The sequence below is a fragment of the Ovis canadensis genome, chromosome 5 (assembly GCF_042477335.2).
Source record: "Ovis canadensis isolate MfBH-ARS-UI-01 breed Bighorn chromosome 5, ARS-UI_OviCan_v2, whole genome shotgun sequence".
NCBI classification, from domain to species: domain Eukaryota; kingdom Metazoa; phylum Chordata; class Mammalia; order Artiodactyla; family Bovidae; genus Ovis; species Ovis canadensis.
In genome coordinates this window covers 15,086,270-15,103,407 of record NC_091249.1, presented here as the reverse complement: position 1 = coordinate 15,103,407, position 17,138 = coordinate 15,086,270, and the positions used below count along the sequence as shown (strand labels likewise).

The 17,138-nt window shown below is 57.7% G+C and overlaps 1 protein-coding gene across 2 annotated transcripts in view; it reads right to left on the bottom strand.

Moving 5' to 3' along the window:
• The window catches only part of FLT4 (fms related receptor tyrosine kinase 4), a 41,332-nt gene extending 24,491 nt beyond the window's left edge, over positions 1 to 16,841 (bottom strand). Inside the window, exons 1-8 of one of the 2 annotated variants that reach the window (XM_069588949.1) lie at positions 16,717 to 16,841; positions 2,933 to 3,029; positions 2,032 to 2,276; positions 1,721 to 1,833; positions 1,434 to 1,596; positions 1,095 to 1,234; positions 653 to 821; positions 240 to 357 (exon numbers count right to left, since the gene is read on the bottom strand). In XM_069588949.1, coding sequence (XP_069445050.1) covers positions 240 to 357; positions 653 to 821; positions 1,095 to 1,234; positions 1,434 to 1,596; positions 1,721 to 1,833; positions 2,032 to 2,276; positions 2,933 to 3,029; positions 16,717 to 16,783 — 1,112 coding nt within the window. In that variant the 5' untranslated portion in view covers positions 16,784 to 16,841. The remainder of the gene's footprint in view (positions 1 to 239; positions 358 to 652; positions 822 to 1,094; positions 1,235 to 1,433; positions 1,597 to 1,720; positions 1,834 to 2,031; positions 2,277 to 2,932; positions 3,030 to 16,716) is intronic. The other variant, XM_069588950.1, reaches the window with a different exon arrangement.
• Positions 16,842 to 17,138: the final 297 nt, after the last annotated feature.

Sequence of the window (17,138 nt, the reverse complement as noted above, 5' to 3'; positions counted from 1 at the left end):
CAGTATTCACACTCTTTCACAGTTTAGCAGCAATGCAGGCCAACCTTCCCTCCAGCCAAAATATCACATGACGTGTATATTCCTTGGAATCTTCATAGGGGGTCCCCCACTCCAGGCACAGGTCCTCATCTAGGTCTCAGGAAGAAGACCCTGATAGGGGGAATTTTGCCCTTCCCTTTCTGTGGTTCTTTCTTACACTGGACTTGGTGGGTAGGGAGGGGCAGGAACAAGGGAGGTACCATTGGAACTCCGGTGGGGGATAAGCTGCCAGCTTCACGGGCAGCTTCACCAGCTCATCTCCTGCTGTGGCCTCTAGAACCGGACCCTTGAGCCACTCGACGGTGATGAAGGGCTTCTCTGTCAGACAGGAGACATCAGGGTAAAGCCAGGGCTGGTGGGGCTGACCCACCACCACCCAGGGATTCGCAGCCACCCCCAGTTGCTAGATGCCCTGCTCTCTGGGGCGTGGGAACTGGGCAGTCGATCCATTCATGACCCTCCCTTCCCTCTGGCTGGACTCCACATGACTCGGGTGCACCATGACCTATGGCCCGGGGCCCACACTGCACAAGAACCCTTGGGCTCCAGGCTTGACAACTGACACCCAACCTAGCCCAGGCCACGCTGGGCACAATGGCCTGACAGGCCGTACCATGCACAATGACCTCAGTGCTCTCCTGGAACTGCTGGATACCATTGTTGGCCTGGCACACGTATGGGCCCAAGTCACGCTGGCTGACGTTGTGGATGGTGAGGATGCTGGAGAGCTCTGTGTGAGTCTGCTGGGAGCGCCGCTCTGGTACCCACTTACCCCGCTCTGCCTGCCCAGGACCAGGGGAAGCACAGGGTCAGAGCAGGTGGGCTCTGACAGGACTGACCCCCATAGGCACCCCCCCCCCCAGCCCAACCAGCAGCAGCTCCAGAAGCCCTGGACTCAGACTGACTTTTCCTTGGCATAGGAAAACTTCCCTATCAGACAGGGGCTCCTGGGACAGAGGGAAGTACGTGTGGGCCAGACCAGGGCGAGTGTGGGCCGCGACAGGGATTCCTGGGGGTGATTCAGGCACAGCCCCTGCCAGGGATGCTGAGCTCACCTGCTTCCCTGGATAGTTCCAGTCAAAGGTGACACCTGAGTTGAACTCGGCCCACACGGTACAGTTCAGGACTAGTTTTTCCCCAACCAGCAGCTCCAGTGATCTCTTGGGGAACAGCTGGATGTCGTAGAGCTCATTGCCTGGTGACACATGTACAGGAACCCCCATGCCCTTTGTAGGACGGTGCATGTGGAGTACAGGGCGCAGGGCATCCCCTGAGACCAGCCACACCGCGGCGCCTACAGCCCCGCTGCTGGGAATTAGAGGGCTCCTGTCCTCTTTCTGCTCTTCTCCTCCCAGGACGTGGGGAGGGCCCCGCAGCCCCAGGCAGCCCCCTACCTGTGATGTGCACAACGAAGGGGTTGGACAGGAAGGCCTGGCCGCCCCAGGTGGTCTCACACTGCAGGTACAGGGCATCGCGCAGCAGAGGGGTGGGCACCCGCATGCCCCGGCGGTCATCCCACACCACCTCCTGTCCATCAGGCTGCAGTGCTGAGCTTTGCTGTAGGGACGCAGTGGCTGTCAGGGCCCAGCTTCCGCCTGCCCCTTGGCCAGACGAGTGGCCATTCTCCCAGGGACAGAACCAGAGGGCCGGATCTAGGGTGGAGATCGGGGTGGGGCTGTACCGAGCGCAGCGTGACGTTCAGGCCGGGGATGGACACCAGGCAGGGCACCCACGTGGAGTCCTTCCTATTGACCAGGAGTGTGTCTGGCTTGTTGATGAATGGCTGCTCCCAGTCTGAAGAGAGGGGACAGGGTGTGGGAGGCGGGGCAGGGTTCAGGGAGTGTCTGCCCAGGTGTGGAGCCGCAGGGCAGCCCCCCTCCCCCAGGGTCCCGGGGCTGGGGTTGCAGCCACAGATGCCAGCCACCTCTTGAGGACCCAAGACCCTGCCCATGGCTCCCGAGTACCCTTGGGGTGGGTGCTGGGCCCCCTCACCTCTCACAAACACATAGGTGCTGGCTGCAGTGGTGCCCTCGATGCGAGCCTTGATGTACTTATAGTAGCAGCGGTAGCTGCCTGTGTCGTTGGCGTGCGCCTCCTGCAGCTGCAGAACCTTGCAGTAGGGCCGGGCGTCTGTGCCTTCGCAGTCTCGCACCGTCCCCGTGTCCTCACCATCCTTCTCCTCTGGGACTGGAGCAGCCTGAGCTCCCGGCCAGGCCCACTCCAGGGGGTGCTGCCCCCTGGCGAAGGAGGCAGGACATCAAGAGAGGCCCAGGCCGCAGCCCCGGGGGGCAGTCCCTGTGGAGCCTCTCAGAGGCCCAGCCTTGCTCATAGCCAATTTCACTCAGAGGTCAGGGCAGACCAGCCCTTGGGCACATAACGCAGGGTACCCCTGAGCCCCCTGGGGCCCCTGCCTGGCTCCTGGGCCTGCACTTGGCAGGCTGTCCTTCAGAAAAGCCTGGGCCTCAGATTACAGCTGGGGCTGAAGGGAAGATAACAGCTTGGCGGTCTGTGCAGGTGGGTCTGGGGCCAGTGAAGGGTGGCAACCCAGCATCTGTGTGGCTGACCTGGGGGTGGGCATGGGGTGGCCCGGGTCAGTACGGGTTGACTCAAGAATGGATGCAGGGTGATAGTCTGTGGTCCGGGAGATTGTGAGGGCTGGGTATGGGTGAAATGCGGTAGGGTGCAGGATGCCTGTGTGTACAGGGCAGGGGATGGTCTGTGCCTCTAGGAACCTACACTGAAGCCACCCCTAAGCCTTGAGGCCTCTCTGCCTTGGGGTTGGGGTGCTGCCTTCTCAGTCCTTTGCCACCATCAGCTCCGCCTTCTGCAGTCTCCTTAGCCTGCTAGGGAGGAGGGACTCAGGCCCAAGCCCCCCTGGGTGAGGGCTGAATACCTGCAGGAGATGGACAGGCTGTCACTGGAGTCGATGACATATGTCTCTTCCGTGATGTTCAGGGCTGGTGGGGTCATGGAGTAGCCACTGGCCAGGCCTGGGTTGGGAGATAGGGTTAGTGTGGGATTGGGTCATAAGTTCACATGACGATATCGATCTGGTGCTGGCGGGCCCCTCCGCAGGGCAGGTGCTGCCTAGCCTTTCAGCCCAGAGCAGGACTGATACGATCCAAGACATCTGGGAACCTCCACCTCAGGCTCAGCCTGCCTGCTGGCTGCAGCCCCAAGTGAGCCCTGACTGAGGCCTGGGCTGAACTCAGGCCTCTGGTCCCTCAGGAGCAGAGCTGCCGACATGAAGTCAACAGGGGAGACCACAGGCTTCCTCCTACATTAGGCGAAGCCTGCAGTACACTTCCTTGGCATTAAGACGCCCCCTAGCCACTGCTTTTGAGGGGGTCCTGCACAGCGCAGCCCCCCAAACATGCCCCAGACTGAGGCCTTGGTTTCTCCCTGGGATTCTTCCTGTGGCCTTGCCCTCTTCTACATCCCATGGAATCCATCTCACATGTGCTTGGTTCCATCAGTTTCTCCTTGCCCCCAAGGGACCTTCGGGCTGCCCTTGCTCCCCACTCCCTGCTCCCCCTGCCTCAGCCCCTCCATGATTCCAACAGGTCTAACCCCCAAACAGAGAACTGCCTCGCCTGGTTAAAGACTGTCCTGTAGCCCTCCAGGACCCCGGCCCTGCTGCCCACGCGGCTTCTTAGTCTCCACCCTCCTCCCAGCAGGAGAGTGTTGCGTGCATGTGTACACGTGTGGGCATCGGCGTCTGTGGGCGTAGATCGGCGTCTATAGGACTGATGATGTGTGTGATTTTGTGCGTGTGTGTTACTGAGATGTCTGTGTGCGTGCGCATATGATCCTGGAGGAGGGTGGGAGCAGGCCCCAGGGGAGGTCTGGGCCTGGAACTCTGGCAGATGCATCCTGCCAGGACCATCCTGAGACAACAGGAAGTGAGGACTGTGTGGCTGGAGGCCCAGGGCTCTGTTCTGTCCCTCCCCCAAGTCCCTGTCCTCCTGGGGGGCACAGCCCGCTGCCCTGCCCTCGGTCCACAGGGCCAGTTCCTCTGCCCTCCCCAGTTCAGCTTCCTGAGGCTTAGAGTCTTGCCCTGGCAGCAAACTGTGGGAGGCAGACCTTGGAGGAATCCCTGCTATAGTTGGTTCTACATCACCCTGACCCCAAGCTGCCCTAGAAAGCAGCATAGGATGGCACACTCTGCACACCACGATCTCATTTCAGCATCACATGGACAAGATAGCTGCCAGGGTCTGGCCTCTTGCTGGCCCAGACTTCTCTGTGTACCACACCACCATTGGTCAGAGGCAGACGGTCCTCATTGAGCATCTAATCTAACTAGCATCTACTCCAGCCAGGGAACCTTTGGCCCTCGAGCTGGACTGCATGGCCAGCTGCTGGGACCACTATGCAGTCTCTCCTTAGCTTGAATTCAGTGCACCCCCTCCTGGCACTCAGGACAGAGGCCCCACCCTGGGGTCCCCAGGTGGGAAAGTAGCAGGTCCATTCCTTCCCAGGGTGGGTTCCGGCTCCCCATCACACTGCCTCACCTAGCCCTGGGGCTGCTCAGGTGGAGAGGCCCCACAGTGGGGAGGATTCCTTCTGGTGGTGAGGGGCTGGGAGTGGATGCCAGGAGGACACCTCTAAGGTGGGTTTTGAAAGAGAAGTAGGATTTTCCAGGCAGAGGAATGTGAATAAAGCCACTCTACAAACTGGCTTCCGACCTACAGAAGCGGAGGAGGGGCAGGGATGATGGACTTGGGTTTGGACGTGTGAAGGGTGAAAGAACCAGCTCCCAAGTGGACCACTCAGGGTTCAGGCCTGAGGCTGGCGTTTGGGCACCAGAGCAGCCAGGCAGCGGCCAGGACCTGTTTGCCCTGGGCCATTTGTGCCCCATTGTGAGGGCTCTAGTGTTATGCTGGGCTGGGAAGGTCAAGCTGGAGCCCGCTTCCCCGAGGCGCTCCTCCAGGGCATGCCCTTGGCACTAGAGCTATGGCAGTCGCCAGCCCAGCCTCCTTCGGCAGCTCTCCTTTGCTTCCAAGACAAAGCTGGGAGACCCCAGGCCTCTCCTGTCTGCCCACTCGTCTTCTTTCCAGCTTTATCGAGACATCTGAGAGGCACAGACTGCTCACTATTGTCCCAGAGTGCCAGACTTCATCCTGAAGTCTCTGTGTTCATTTTTTCACCCCGGACATTTGCACTTCCTTCCCTCCTGTGGATCTCCTTCTTTAGGTTCTAATTCACGAGTCCCTCTATAAGGGGCAGTCACTCAGGAGATACTCAGGCGGTGCTGACCCCTAGGCTCATGCTGCTAGAACACTTACTAGACTAAATCATGGTTTTCTGGTCACATCTGAACAAAGACTGCATTTCATCTTCCTAACCTTAGTACAAAAGAGGTACACACCCCAAATTGAGGATATGTATTCAAGAATACGTGGGCAAACTGGGAGACTGTGGAGCGACAGGGAGGACTGATGTGCTACAGTCTATGGGGTTGCAGAGTTGGACATGGTTTGGTGAGTGAACAACAACAAATTCAAGAATGGCAGGATGGATGAAGGATGATCAGATGAATGAATGGATGATTATGTGGAAGGATGGTGGGCTGAGTGGCTGGATGGGGTATGGAGCCTACAGGAGCTTCCTCCCTAGAGGCTACCATACCGCCAAAGGAAGCATCTGAATCACTGTGCTAAATGGGAGGTTCATCCATTATGCTTGCTGACCCTTTCACCCATCTGAGAGCCTTTCCTTTATTGCCACATGCCCTGAATTTCCCCGGTGCACCTTTCCTCCGCCGTGCCGCCCCCGCCACCACTTCCACTGGACCCCGTGTGAGCAGTAGTCTGCGCTGTACACATCCCTGGCCTCCTCCATCCTTCCTGCCTTAACTGAAACCTGCATTTCTGAGGACACCGCTGTCCCTGGGGTGGTGACTGCTCCCCACTGCACACGTTGGAGAACTCCTTGTGGTCACTTCCCCTTCTCCAGCAGCACCGCCCGCTCCCCACTAAAGCTGTCATCAGCCCTGTCCTGGTCATTTCCCCTCATTCTCTGCTCCTGGCTCTCCAGGCCCCCCAACCTCAATCCAGGCCATTTCTCAGAACTTCGGCAGCCACAGGACCGAGTCACCAGCACCCCGCCTTCGCGGTCCTCATGTACCCTGTCCCCAGCCTCCCTGCAGCCCCTCACTTCCTGGGCATACCCGGGTCTTGGTCCACCTAGAAGCTGTCCCCATCAAGTGCCTATTTTCCTGTTCTTGCTTTGCCTCCTTCGTCTCCTGCTGAGTCTCACCAGGGCTAAGTCCTTCAACCTCATCAAAACATCCAGGCCAGGAACCCCTCTGCACTGCCACCTCCTCCTGGCCCCACCTCTCTTCTGGCTTTGCGTGGCCCACAGCTCATCATTCTGAATGCTCCCTTGCCCCTGCCTGCTCCCCCAGCCCGGCAGTGCCCATGGCCCTGAGAGGCTCAGCAAGCAGCGCAAAGCCCAGGACCCGTGCTGACTCCCCTCTCTCCTGGTGGCAAAGCCTGAGCGGCCTCGGGCTGAAGTCCAGGGCGGTCCCTCCTCCTTCCCTCTCAGCACTAATGAAGTAGAGGCATCAGATGGAGACCCCTCATCTTCCCACACTCAAATCCCACACCCTTCCCATACCCAGCAGGACATTCCTGCTCCCAAGGCCAAGCCCTCCAACATGTTGGGGATCCCAACTCCCCCAGATCCGGCCTCTGCAGATCATTTCTTTCTTTTCTGGCTACCAACTTTCCTCTATGCAATCATCTCCCATCTTGTAAACAAACAAACAAATAAACAAAAACTCTCCACTTCCTTGACCCTATATTCCCTTCCCCTTTTCTACCCCCATTCATAGTAAAAATTCTCTTCGCTGCCTCCTTCCTTTCACATTTGCTCACCTTCCCACAGAGGGCAGCCTCCCTCTACTCCCTGGAGCCCCTGGCAAGGTATCCTGTAGCCTCTGTGCCGCTGCAGGAGGCTCTCCAGGGCAGAGAGCAGAGCTGTCCCCTCTTCTGCTAGCTTCTGTGAGCTCACCCTCCTCCCCTTGTCTTCCATCCCTTCTGCCCAGCACCAAATACTGTTGCTCTTAAGTGGTCGTGTTTTAGGTTGGCCAAAAAGTCCATTCAGGTTATTCCATACGATCATATGGAAAAACCTGAACCACAGTTTTGGCTGACCCAGTACTTATAAAATCTCTGCCTCCAGCCCAGAGCCCCTTCTCTCAACTGCAGCTTTAAGGGACAAAATCATGCTTAAATTTCATCAGTGACATTCCACCATACTTCAAGGGACATCCAACCTTCTGACTGTGGCCTGCCCACCACCCTCTTTCCACACCCTCTTGACCAGGAGGTGTGGCCGCTCTGGCCTCCTGCTCTTGTCTTCCAGCCCCTGGCCCCAGGCTGTTCCATAGCACGCCACGCTCCTTCCTACCCCAGGCTTTTACACACGCCACTCCTCCTGATGAGCCTCTGCTCACACGCCTTGTACAGCCGGGCCCTTCTCACTTTCAGGCCTCAGCGTAGACATGGCCTCTGCACTCCCACCCCCAAAACCTATTCTTGTCATAATATGTAATTTTGTCATTTACTTAGGTTATGTTTTTCCATTTCCTCTCCTAGACAATACGTTTCAATGGGGTAAGGACCCAAACGGTCCCTTTTCCAGCCCACTCCATGCCTAGCACCACACTTGACACAGAGCCAAGTCTCCATAAACCCTTGTTGAATGAATAAACAATCGGACAGATGAACCAAAGGACAAATGAGTGGATGGATGGAAGAATGGATGGGTGGAAGGGTAGAAGTGTGGAAAAAAGAAAGGGTGGCTAGATGGAAGGACAGATGGACAGTCAGAAGGAGGGATGGGGAGAAAGACGAATGGATGGATGGAGAGAAGGATGAATGGATGGCTGACTGAATGAATGGTTGGTTGGCTAAACAAACCTCTGCGGTCAACCTTTGGGTTAAAACTCTGTCAAACCTTGTGACTTTGTGAAAGATTCCAGTTTTAAAGGCCAGGTCCCCTGGTGACCATGAATAGCCCAGACTGCTCCGCAGCTGGGGGCGGTTCAGGCCTGTGCTGCCATGCCTGAGGCTCTATACTGCCCAGCCCCCACACGCAACCCCAAAGAAGGCGCATCCTTCCTGCCTGGCTGTTGTCTGTCCCCGCTGTCCTTCCCTTCCCGAAGCAGGAAGCACTGTCATCCCTGCCTCTGCTGCACTCCCCCTGCCTTCCTGTTCCTGGCCCAGGAACTGGCTTCTTCCTTCCCCTGGCCAGCAGCCCTGGCCCCCTGGCCTGAGCAGAGCAGTCAGGGTAGGCGCCAGGCCGAGGTCAAGGGGCCAGAGTGCATCCCTCCTCTTCCCTGTGCTGTCAGCAGCCTTGGGCAGGGGGGCCCTGGGGTCAGCCGCAGGTGCTGGGCATGGGAGCAGCACACCGGCATCCTGGGCGAGGGCAGACAGGAGGGTGGGAAGGCCGGCGGGCTAGATGCTGACCACATCCCAGCACTTGGCGCCTCATTTGATCCTTACACTTACTGGAAGGGAGGGACGGATTGGGAGCCCAGTCAACAGGGAGGACACTGAGGCTCCAGCCTCCACGTCAGCGGTAAGCAGCAGCTGTGCAGGAGCCCAAGTCTGCCCAAGTCCAGGCCCGTCCCTGCCTGGGACCCAGCCCTCACACTTCTCCGTCTCCTCGTCTCCATTGCCACCGCTAGTGCCAGTCTCCTGACCTCTCTGCTTCCTAGCAGTCTCCTCCCTGGCCTCCAATTTGTCCCTCAGCCCAAAGGACACCTTCCCTGGCTCCTTGTGGCCCTCCGGATCTGTAAAGGCCCTTGGCCCGGCCTCCAGAGCTCTGCCCTGCCCCACTGGCCCCCTTCCTGGCCAGTTTCACCTCCCGGTGCTTCTGCCACACAGTCAGGATATCAGCCACACCCAACGTCCCCCGCTGAGCACCCCAGGCACTCATCTACCACACAGGAAAGGGCTGTGTCACTGAGCGGCTCCTGAGGGCCAGGATGTCCCTGGGCCACGTCTCTGTCCTGAGGCCCAGCACAGCCAACCCAGGCCCGTGATATCAGGATGGTGCTCCAGCTCGGGGGTGCCATTCCACCTCTGGCAGTGTGTGGCAGTAGTGGTTTTTGCATTTGGCAATTTCCTATTTCAGGCCCTGTCATGATCACCCAGTGGATAACAGGGGCTGTACAGCAGTTCTGGTAGTCAGATCCATGGTCTCCTGAGCAGCTGTGCCCTGCAGACTGGAGGCAAGCTGAGGGGGAAGCACTGGGGCCAGGCGAGGCCAGGTGGGGGCTCTGTGCAGCAGTCCCAGGGCTCAGCCAAGCTGGAGAGCCTGCTCTCCCTTCACTCTTGGGGCCGGGCTTGTGCACTGACCTCGGGGGAAGGCTCACGGCGTGTTCTGCCTTGGCGTTCTCCCCAGCTCCAAGTAGATGGCAGTCTCTGTGCTTCCAGAGAACAAGGGTGAGGGCATCGGTCCTCCTGCCTCCCGCCCTGCGGGGCTGAGAAGGCTAAGCCGGGAGGGGCTGTTCAGAGAGAGTGCTCAGCCCTGAGAGCCCAGCTGTGTCCCCGCCAGTGTCACTCTGACTGTATGACCTTGGGCAAGTCACTTCCCCCAATCCACACTTATGACATGAGAATTGTCCCCGGGATCACTGAGTACCACAGACCACAAATAACGTACTATCACACGAAGAACCGTGGTAAGATATGCTGTTGCAGGCTGAGGCATACTGAGAGCCTCTTCCAGCTTTGGAAAAGCTTTGCCTTTCACAGCTGGAGCAGCTAGTGTGATTTGGTGCTCTGGCCACAGTGCCAAGGTTTGGGGCGATCAGATAAAGTCTTACCAGTGGAAGGGAGTGTTCACATGAGTTGAAAAGGACTTTGTGGAATGAATAAGAAATCGCTGGTCCAGGAGGAGGGCGCAGAGGGCAGAGGGCCCTGTGGCAGAGTGCTGGTGACCTTGGGCTGTCAGGCAGGCAGAGCTGTCAGGGCGGCGGTGCACAGCGTGGGGCAACAGGCCCCAGAGTGGGGCCACGGGTCACAGGCCTAGCCGTAGGCTCTTGGCAGGCTCATTTAACTGGAGCCCTGCTCAAGGTGTGCTTCCTCCTCCTAGAGTTGGCCCCAAGACTTCAAGCCCACCTCTGAGCTCCCCCACCCTCCCTGGCAGCTCTCCTGAGCTCCAGCCCTGGGGGGCTCTGCTTCCCCGATGTTTCCTGCCAAGTGCCCCCAGCCCTAAGACCTAGACCATCCCCACTACTGAGGAGGACAAGGAGCCACAGGGCAGCACAGAAGTGTCCCCGAGCCCAGATAAGCAAGCATTTAAAGGGTAGAGAATTCCCAGTATTGGCAAGGCTGTGAGCAAACAGGCACTCACAGAAATGAAAATGATGCTCATTCACTTTGACCCTCAGATTCTGCTTACTCCAATACATCCTGTTACAACAACAGACAACAAGCGCAAACACTTTCTGTACGCCAGCACAGCCTACACACTTGTGCGTACCACACCCCTCTATTGCTCCCCTGAAAGAAGAAAGTGACAATGTTAGTCACTCAGTCATGTCCAGCTCTTTGTGACCCCATGGACTGTAGCCTGCCAGGTTCCTCGGTCCATGGAATTCTCCAAGCGAAAATACTGAAGTGGGTAGCCATTCCCTTCTCCAAGGGATCTTCCCAACCCAGGGATCAAACCCAGGTCTCCTGCATTGCAGGCAGATTCTTTACCATCTGAACCACCAGGGAAGCCCCCTGAGGTGGGTACTATCCTGATCATTTTGCAGAAGAAAAAACTAAGACACAGAGGTTAAGTTAACTAGTCAGAGATTACCTTTGGGTGACAGGATTATGGAAACTGCTGTTTCCTCTATACCTTCTCAGAACCAGCATCAACAGCAGAGTGGCTGGAAGCCTCAGGGTTGCTTCTCGCCTCTCCCTACCACCCTGGCAAAGTGCTTTGCACTCCCAGAGCTCCAGCATTGAGCAGCAGATGTCCTCTAGCCCGAGTGTGACCCCTTGACATTCCGGGACTGCCCTTTTCAGCCCCTTTCTTTGCCATCCGACTGGCCAGCCTCAGTGTCCCATCCCTAGGTTACCACTCTTTCGTCTCCCCACTAGTCCAGGCCTTTCGCAGTGTTTAGAGGATCCTTTGAGAACACAAATCCTTCTTCTACCTAAAACCATTTCCTGCCTCTCTGCTGCTTGGAGATGGAATCTGAGTTTCTCATATGACTCTCTAGTCACTCTTGTCACTTGCCTGGTACCTGCTCCAGCCCTAGGCTTGCATTTTTAGGTTCCTGGGAGCCTCTCTGCACATTTCCACAGCTTCATGCAGCAGCCTGACTGATTACACTCAACAGTTCCTCAACGCAAGGGTTAGATCCTTTCCTGGGTGGCATCACCAGCATGGGACTTGGCCCTGGCTTGCTCTTGACTGGCTTTGAGGATCCAGGGAACAAAATTAGAGTGCACAGCATGTGAGCAGAGGCAGAGGTGGGGACGGAGGGGCAGAGGCCCTGCACTGAAGCCCGCACACCTGTCAGGGGCAGATCCAGGGGGAGCAACGTGTCCAGTGGCATGCTGTTTGTGAAAGCTCTCTGGGGCATCGAGGTGAAAATGTCCACGAGGTGGTCAGCAATTTAGGACCTCACATGCCCACCTTGCTGGAATATGGACACACCAGCTATGCCTGCCACTTCCTCCTCCTTAGCCCTTATGCCATGTGGCACCAGACCCCAGACACCTGTCACTTCCCTCAAAGCTGCTCTGACAATCTAAAGAGCCATTTCACCCCCCTAATTTTCTAATTAATTTTACTAATCTCCAAATTGAGGACAATAGCCTATGTCACAAGGTTAAAATCTTCACACACCCTGTGTGGAGAAATTTGATTAACCATTTCAGACTGAGGTGGGACTCACTGGTAGTGTGCGCGCGCGTGTGTATGTGTGTGTGTGCATAAGTGATGCTTCACACAAACAAAACTTCATTAGGTAGAATTCTGAAGAGCTTTGAGGATGGTGTTTAGGTTGGATAAGGATGAGAGCCTCCCGTGAACCTACCCTAAAACTTAGATTCTGTGCTCCTGGGGCACACAAGGGGTGGGGAATGAAGCTCTCTTCCTGCCCCAGCAGATTCCTCCCACTTGGTGCAGCATCACCTTCTGCCTGAAATTCTTAGCAGCCTCTCGCATGTATGTGGAGCAGAAGAAAGCTCACACACTGAGATTGTGGTGTGGGTGCAGGCTAGGTGGATATGGGGCTTGGGCTCCTCTTGGAGGAGGCCCTCTAGCAGGAGGGCCTGTACCACCAGCCCAAGGGGACCGAGGAAGGCTCAGATCTGTGTTTCAGAGTGGTCCTGCTAAAGCAATTTTTGGAAGCAGGGAGTTTTGGAGAGGCTGAGTGGGACTGTAGGGTGCTTGAGTATCCTCAAGGGGTGAGATGGGGGAAGAGCACCCTAGTAGGTGCAGGGCGCCCCGTGCAGCAGTCATGGGTGCAGCCAGCTTTACCAGGCAGTTGCCCTGGCCTTTCTGGGGTCAGGGCTCTGCTCTGTGGCGGCAGGACGGGCAGTGTTATCAGACAGCCCAGCTGGCTCAGAGGTGGCCCCCCAGTGCTGCTAAATCTGGGCCACGGGCTCCTGCTGCAGGAAGAGGGAACGCAGGCAGGATGTCCTCTCCTGTGGCCGGCAAGTCCTTTCCCATGAACCCATGCTGACCTCACTGGCCACGTGGCGGGGCTCCCCCACTTGCCACCCTGACTTGTGCGTGCTCACAGGGCCACCCGCACCCCATCCGGCCCTCGGAGATGGGGGTGGCCTGGGACACTGGAGCCAGGCAGGGCTGTGCCTCTTTCGGGCCACACCCAGCCTCAGTGGCAGCCAGTCCCAAAGCCTGCATCTTCCTGCTCCCAGACTTCTCCTTTCAGTGTGACCGGAAAACGGAGATCCCAGAGGAAGCCAGTGTCTGAAAAGGATCGAAACTCAGGAATCCCTGGCTCCAGCTGGACACGTTGGCCATGTCTTGTTCAGAGGTCGGTGCAAGGAGTGTGGGAGTCTCTGGACTCCTCTCCCTACCCATCCCCCTTCGCCAAGGGATATCTCAGGACTGTGGGGCACAGACTAGGTCCTAGTGGGAAGAAATCTGCATGGTGGGGGGGAACACCAAAATGGCAGCAGGAGGGGTGTAAGCTAGATGCAGGAAAAACCTTCCCCTCATGACTGAGACCCCACTTAATTTCCCCGGATTCCCTGACTTCCCTCTATCATATCACACTCCCAACTTTCTTCCTTCCTGCCTTTGACTGGAGGCCCTGCCTCCCCAGTGGAACGCCTCATTTTCCCCATCTCCTCCTCTTCTCAGGGTTCCCGGCTGGTAAACAATTTCATGATCTATTCTGCCACTTCAGCCAGAGACTGGCACTCGTCCCTCTCTCTCCACCATGCCCTGCTGCCTCCTTCCCTGGTATATCTCCTGGGTGCACCTGCAGCTTCCTTGCTGTGGCCTTGCCTCTGCTCTTGCCCCTCTGGCGATGCCTTCAGGGGAGTCTGACCCTGTGGCTCCCCGCTACACCCCCTTCCAGGTGTGCCGCTAGCTCCTGCGTCTCCATTTCCTGTCTCTTTCACTCCATTGCTCTGCCCCCAGGACTTTAGCCTCATCTGATCACCACCTGACTTTTCTGTCTCTGGGCCTTTGAGGCAGTCTTTGTCCTACTTGGAACCCCTTTCCTGGAGTCTGCAGACCCCTCAAGGAAGCTCCAAGCTGGAAGCAACTTGGTGGAGCCCACACCGCCAGCTGGACCACACTAGGCTCACTGAGCACTATCACCCCTGGGCTACGATGTCATGGTTGTGCCCCTGCAAGTCTGGCACTTGAGAAGCTCCTGCAGAATGGACTTGGTCCAAATCTTCCCTTTGCCACCCTGAGCAGACACTATAGCTTTCACCTTGCACAGGACTATAGTCCCCTTCACTGGTTAGGCTGCCTGCCACTGCCTGGGGGTCAGGGTGGGGGTGGCACAGCAAGGAGATGGCCAGACAGTCCCCTTGTCACACCTCATGCCCAGCCTGGCGCCTGGTCATGCGGACACTGTGCTGTGGGGAGGCAAAGACTCCTTCGGCCACACTGACCCAGTGCCTCCAGCATGCTGGGTCTGTGAGCACGCCTGTATGTGAGTCCTCAGAGCACTGAGCTAAGGCCAGTGCTGTACCTGCACTGACTCACATGCCTGCCCCTCTCCCACACCTCTGTCCACACCTGGCCCTGGCTCAGGGCTGAGGAGCAGGGACGGGAAAGAGCTGGGATGGTCATGAGTGTCTCAGCCGTGGCAGGAACCAGTAGCCTCATGGCTGGCCAACCAAGCTTCCTGGCAATTGCCTCCTTCCCCACATGTCCCTGAGCTGACTGCCCACTGTTCAGAGGCACAGACAGCCTCTCTAGAGTCTAAGCCCCAAGAGATAAAGCCTGTAGGAGGTGGCCTCTGCCATCTGCCTTCTCTAGAGGGACACGATTGGGGTAAGGAGTCCAGCCCCAAGCACAGCCCCTCAGAGCGTGCCAGCTTGTTGCAGTGCTATGTGTGGGCAAACTGAGGCATAAGGAGAGGAAGGGAGGGGTCCAGGCAACACAGCAAGTAATTTAGGGGTAGAGCCAGGAAGGAGCCAGCTCTGGGACAAACACCACATCTCTGAGGGTCGCCTTCGGGCCAGGCTGCTCACCTGCCAGCACATGGCCTCCCACTGGGGCTGCACTGGAATGTCTGAGCTTCTGCTCCAGCACTCCCATCAGTCTAGGGGCTTCTCAGGTCCTCTTCAGCCCCAAAGTGGCTGGCACAAGTATAAGGCTCAGGGACTGTGGCAATGGTCTGCTCTCAACGGGTTATCTCCCTACCAGCCGTGCCCTGGTCCAGCCAAGGCCGTCCCCCTCCACGGGCCCCTTAGCTTCATTCTTTCTCTTCTCCCTCACTGCCCAACTTTGGTAAGAATCACCTGTACTCACTGCGAGACTGACTTATCCCCCCTCTGTCTGCCACCTTGCACTCTGCTCTACTCAGGAGCACCAGGACGTGAGTCTCTCCTGGTTTTCCTTACACTCTGCACATTGGATGTTTTCTATCTCCCTGGAAGCCTCTCGCTCTCTGGTCCCCTCTTTGGGGAAGATGGTCCCATCCTGGGACAGCTTCCTCTTCAGCCTCTCTCCTGAGCCTTGGACACTATACCCACTGCCTGCTGGATGTCTTCTCAAGGCGGGATATCCCACTCAGCCCTGAAGTCCAACCACGGCACCTGTGAAAGCCTGGGCCTGGGAAGGGTGCAGGGGAGCAAAGAAGGGCCAAGAGGCAGCCCCTCTGCTCAGACCTGCCCTGACTTGGAGGCCAGAAGTTGTCTTCTTCTATCCTCCTCCCCCTAGGTTCACCCACACTTCCCTTCACTCCACTCTCCCCAGCCCTTCAGCCCATATAGACACAGAGAATGGGGTTCTTGTATCCCAAAGACCTGGGTTGAACATGTCCTTTACTACTGGCTTCCTGAGGACTTTGGGGGAAGTTACCCCTGTCCTTGGTTCAAGTGTTCCCGTTTGTAAAAAGGGTCTAACATTTCCTTGTGAGGATTAAAAGAAATGAAACATGTAAAGCCAGTATTCAAAGCCAACAGTGTTTAAAAATAGAGGTATCCATTTCTCCCTTCAGATCTTTCAGAACTACTCCCTCAGACACTGGGGACCCATGATCGGTCCTCCGCCCTCTGACCCCCAGGGTCACTGGATCTCTCATGGGCTTCCAGCTCATCTGCCTCTCATTCCTGATGCTTTCCCCATGACATCTGCAAACAGCCACCCCTCCCTCAATCCCCAAACTCTCTTCCCTCCGATCGCTCAGAGGCAACCTTTAGCCATGTTCCCATCACCTGTTTCCACACTGCCTCTCCTGTGTTGAAGACCGTTCTTTGCAGCCCCTGCCTTATGATCCTTAGCTTGGCCATCCAGGGTGCTACCCCCCAAATATGGCGAGGGCCGGCCTTCTGCCTCCCCTGCCATGCTGATCACTTACGAGCTGCTGACTCAAGATCAGCCTCAAAATCCAACAACTGCGCCCAGTTTTCCCGGACTACGCCTGATTCCCTGCATCCCTTGGGACTGCTCCATCCCAGCAGTCCTTGGCCTGGGGAAAGTGAACAGCAACCAGAGTTCCCTCAGGAATGCTGATCTCGAGCGCAGACTAGAGTCGCGGGGAAGTGCGCCTCCGAGACTACGACCCGGCGGGGACTGCAACCTCTGCGCTGGGGGACAACCTCAGCGCGCGCTGATCGCAGGATAGAGTAGTGCGGTGCCCCGACTCCGCAGAAAAGCGTGTAAGCAAGCGAAGGATCCAGGCTGAGGATGCAGCGCGAAGGGGCCCGGGTCCAAGGGAGCTGAACCATAGACCGTGGAGTGAAGTCGAGAACCCATCTCCACGCTGCTGGGCTGCCCCGCGGCCCGTCCTCTCCCTTTCCTCATCCCGGCAAGCCCGGCCCGACTCTCTGTGCTCCTTCCGGGATCTGAATTCCTGGCTCTCAACCCTGTCTCCCCTCGTGCCCAAGGGTCCCGCGGGCCCCGTCCCCCGACCGGTCTCGCGTCCGTGCAGTCCCACCATTTGCCCAGGGAAAGCGTCCCCGCTCGTGGCCAGCTGCGCACTGGGGCCGGCGGAGGGCTCACCACGCTCGTTGTCGAGCAGTCCGAGGCAGAGCCACAGGCGCAGGCACAACGCGGCACCCCGCTGCATCTCCGGCCGCGGTGGCGCGGATCAAACGTGCGACCGCGGCTCGCGCTTGAGTGTGGGCGCGAGGCACCGCGCAGGCGGGGCCGGGGCGGGGCTGCGGCCGGGGCGGGGCTCCCGCGGCGGCCTTGGCCTCGGAAAGCGGCCCTCGCACCTCTTAGGACCGCCCTCTCGCCCAGGAGACTGCCGCAGAGACGTGAGGGTGCTGGCGCGAGGGAGGGCTGGTCCGCGCCCCACTTCCGAGTCAACCGCAACCCTTCAGGTTGGCCATTGTGAGTTAAAAAGGGCACGAACCCAGCCGCCAAGATTGGACAAAACGTGGCAGCACGTATTTTTCTGTAATTTCCTTCAGTTAATAAAT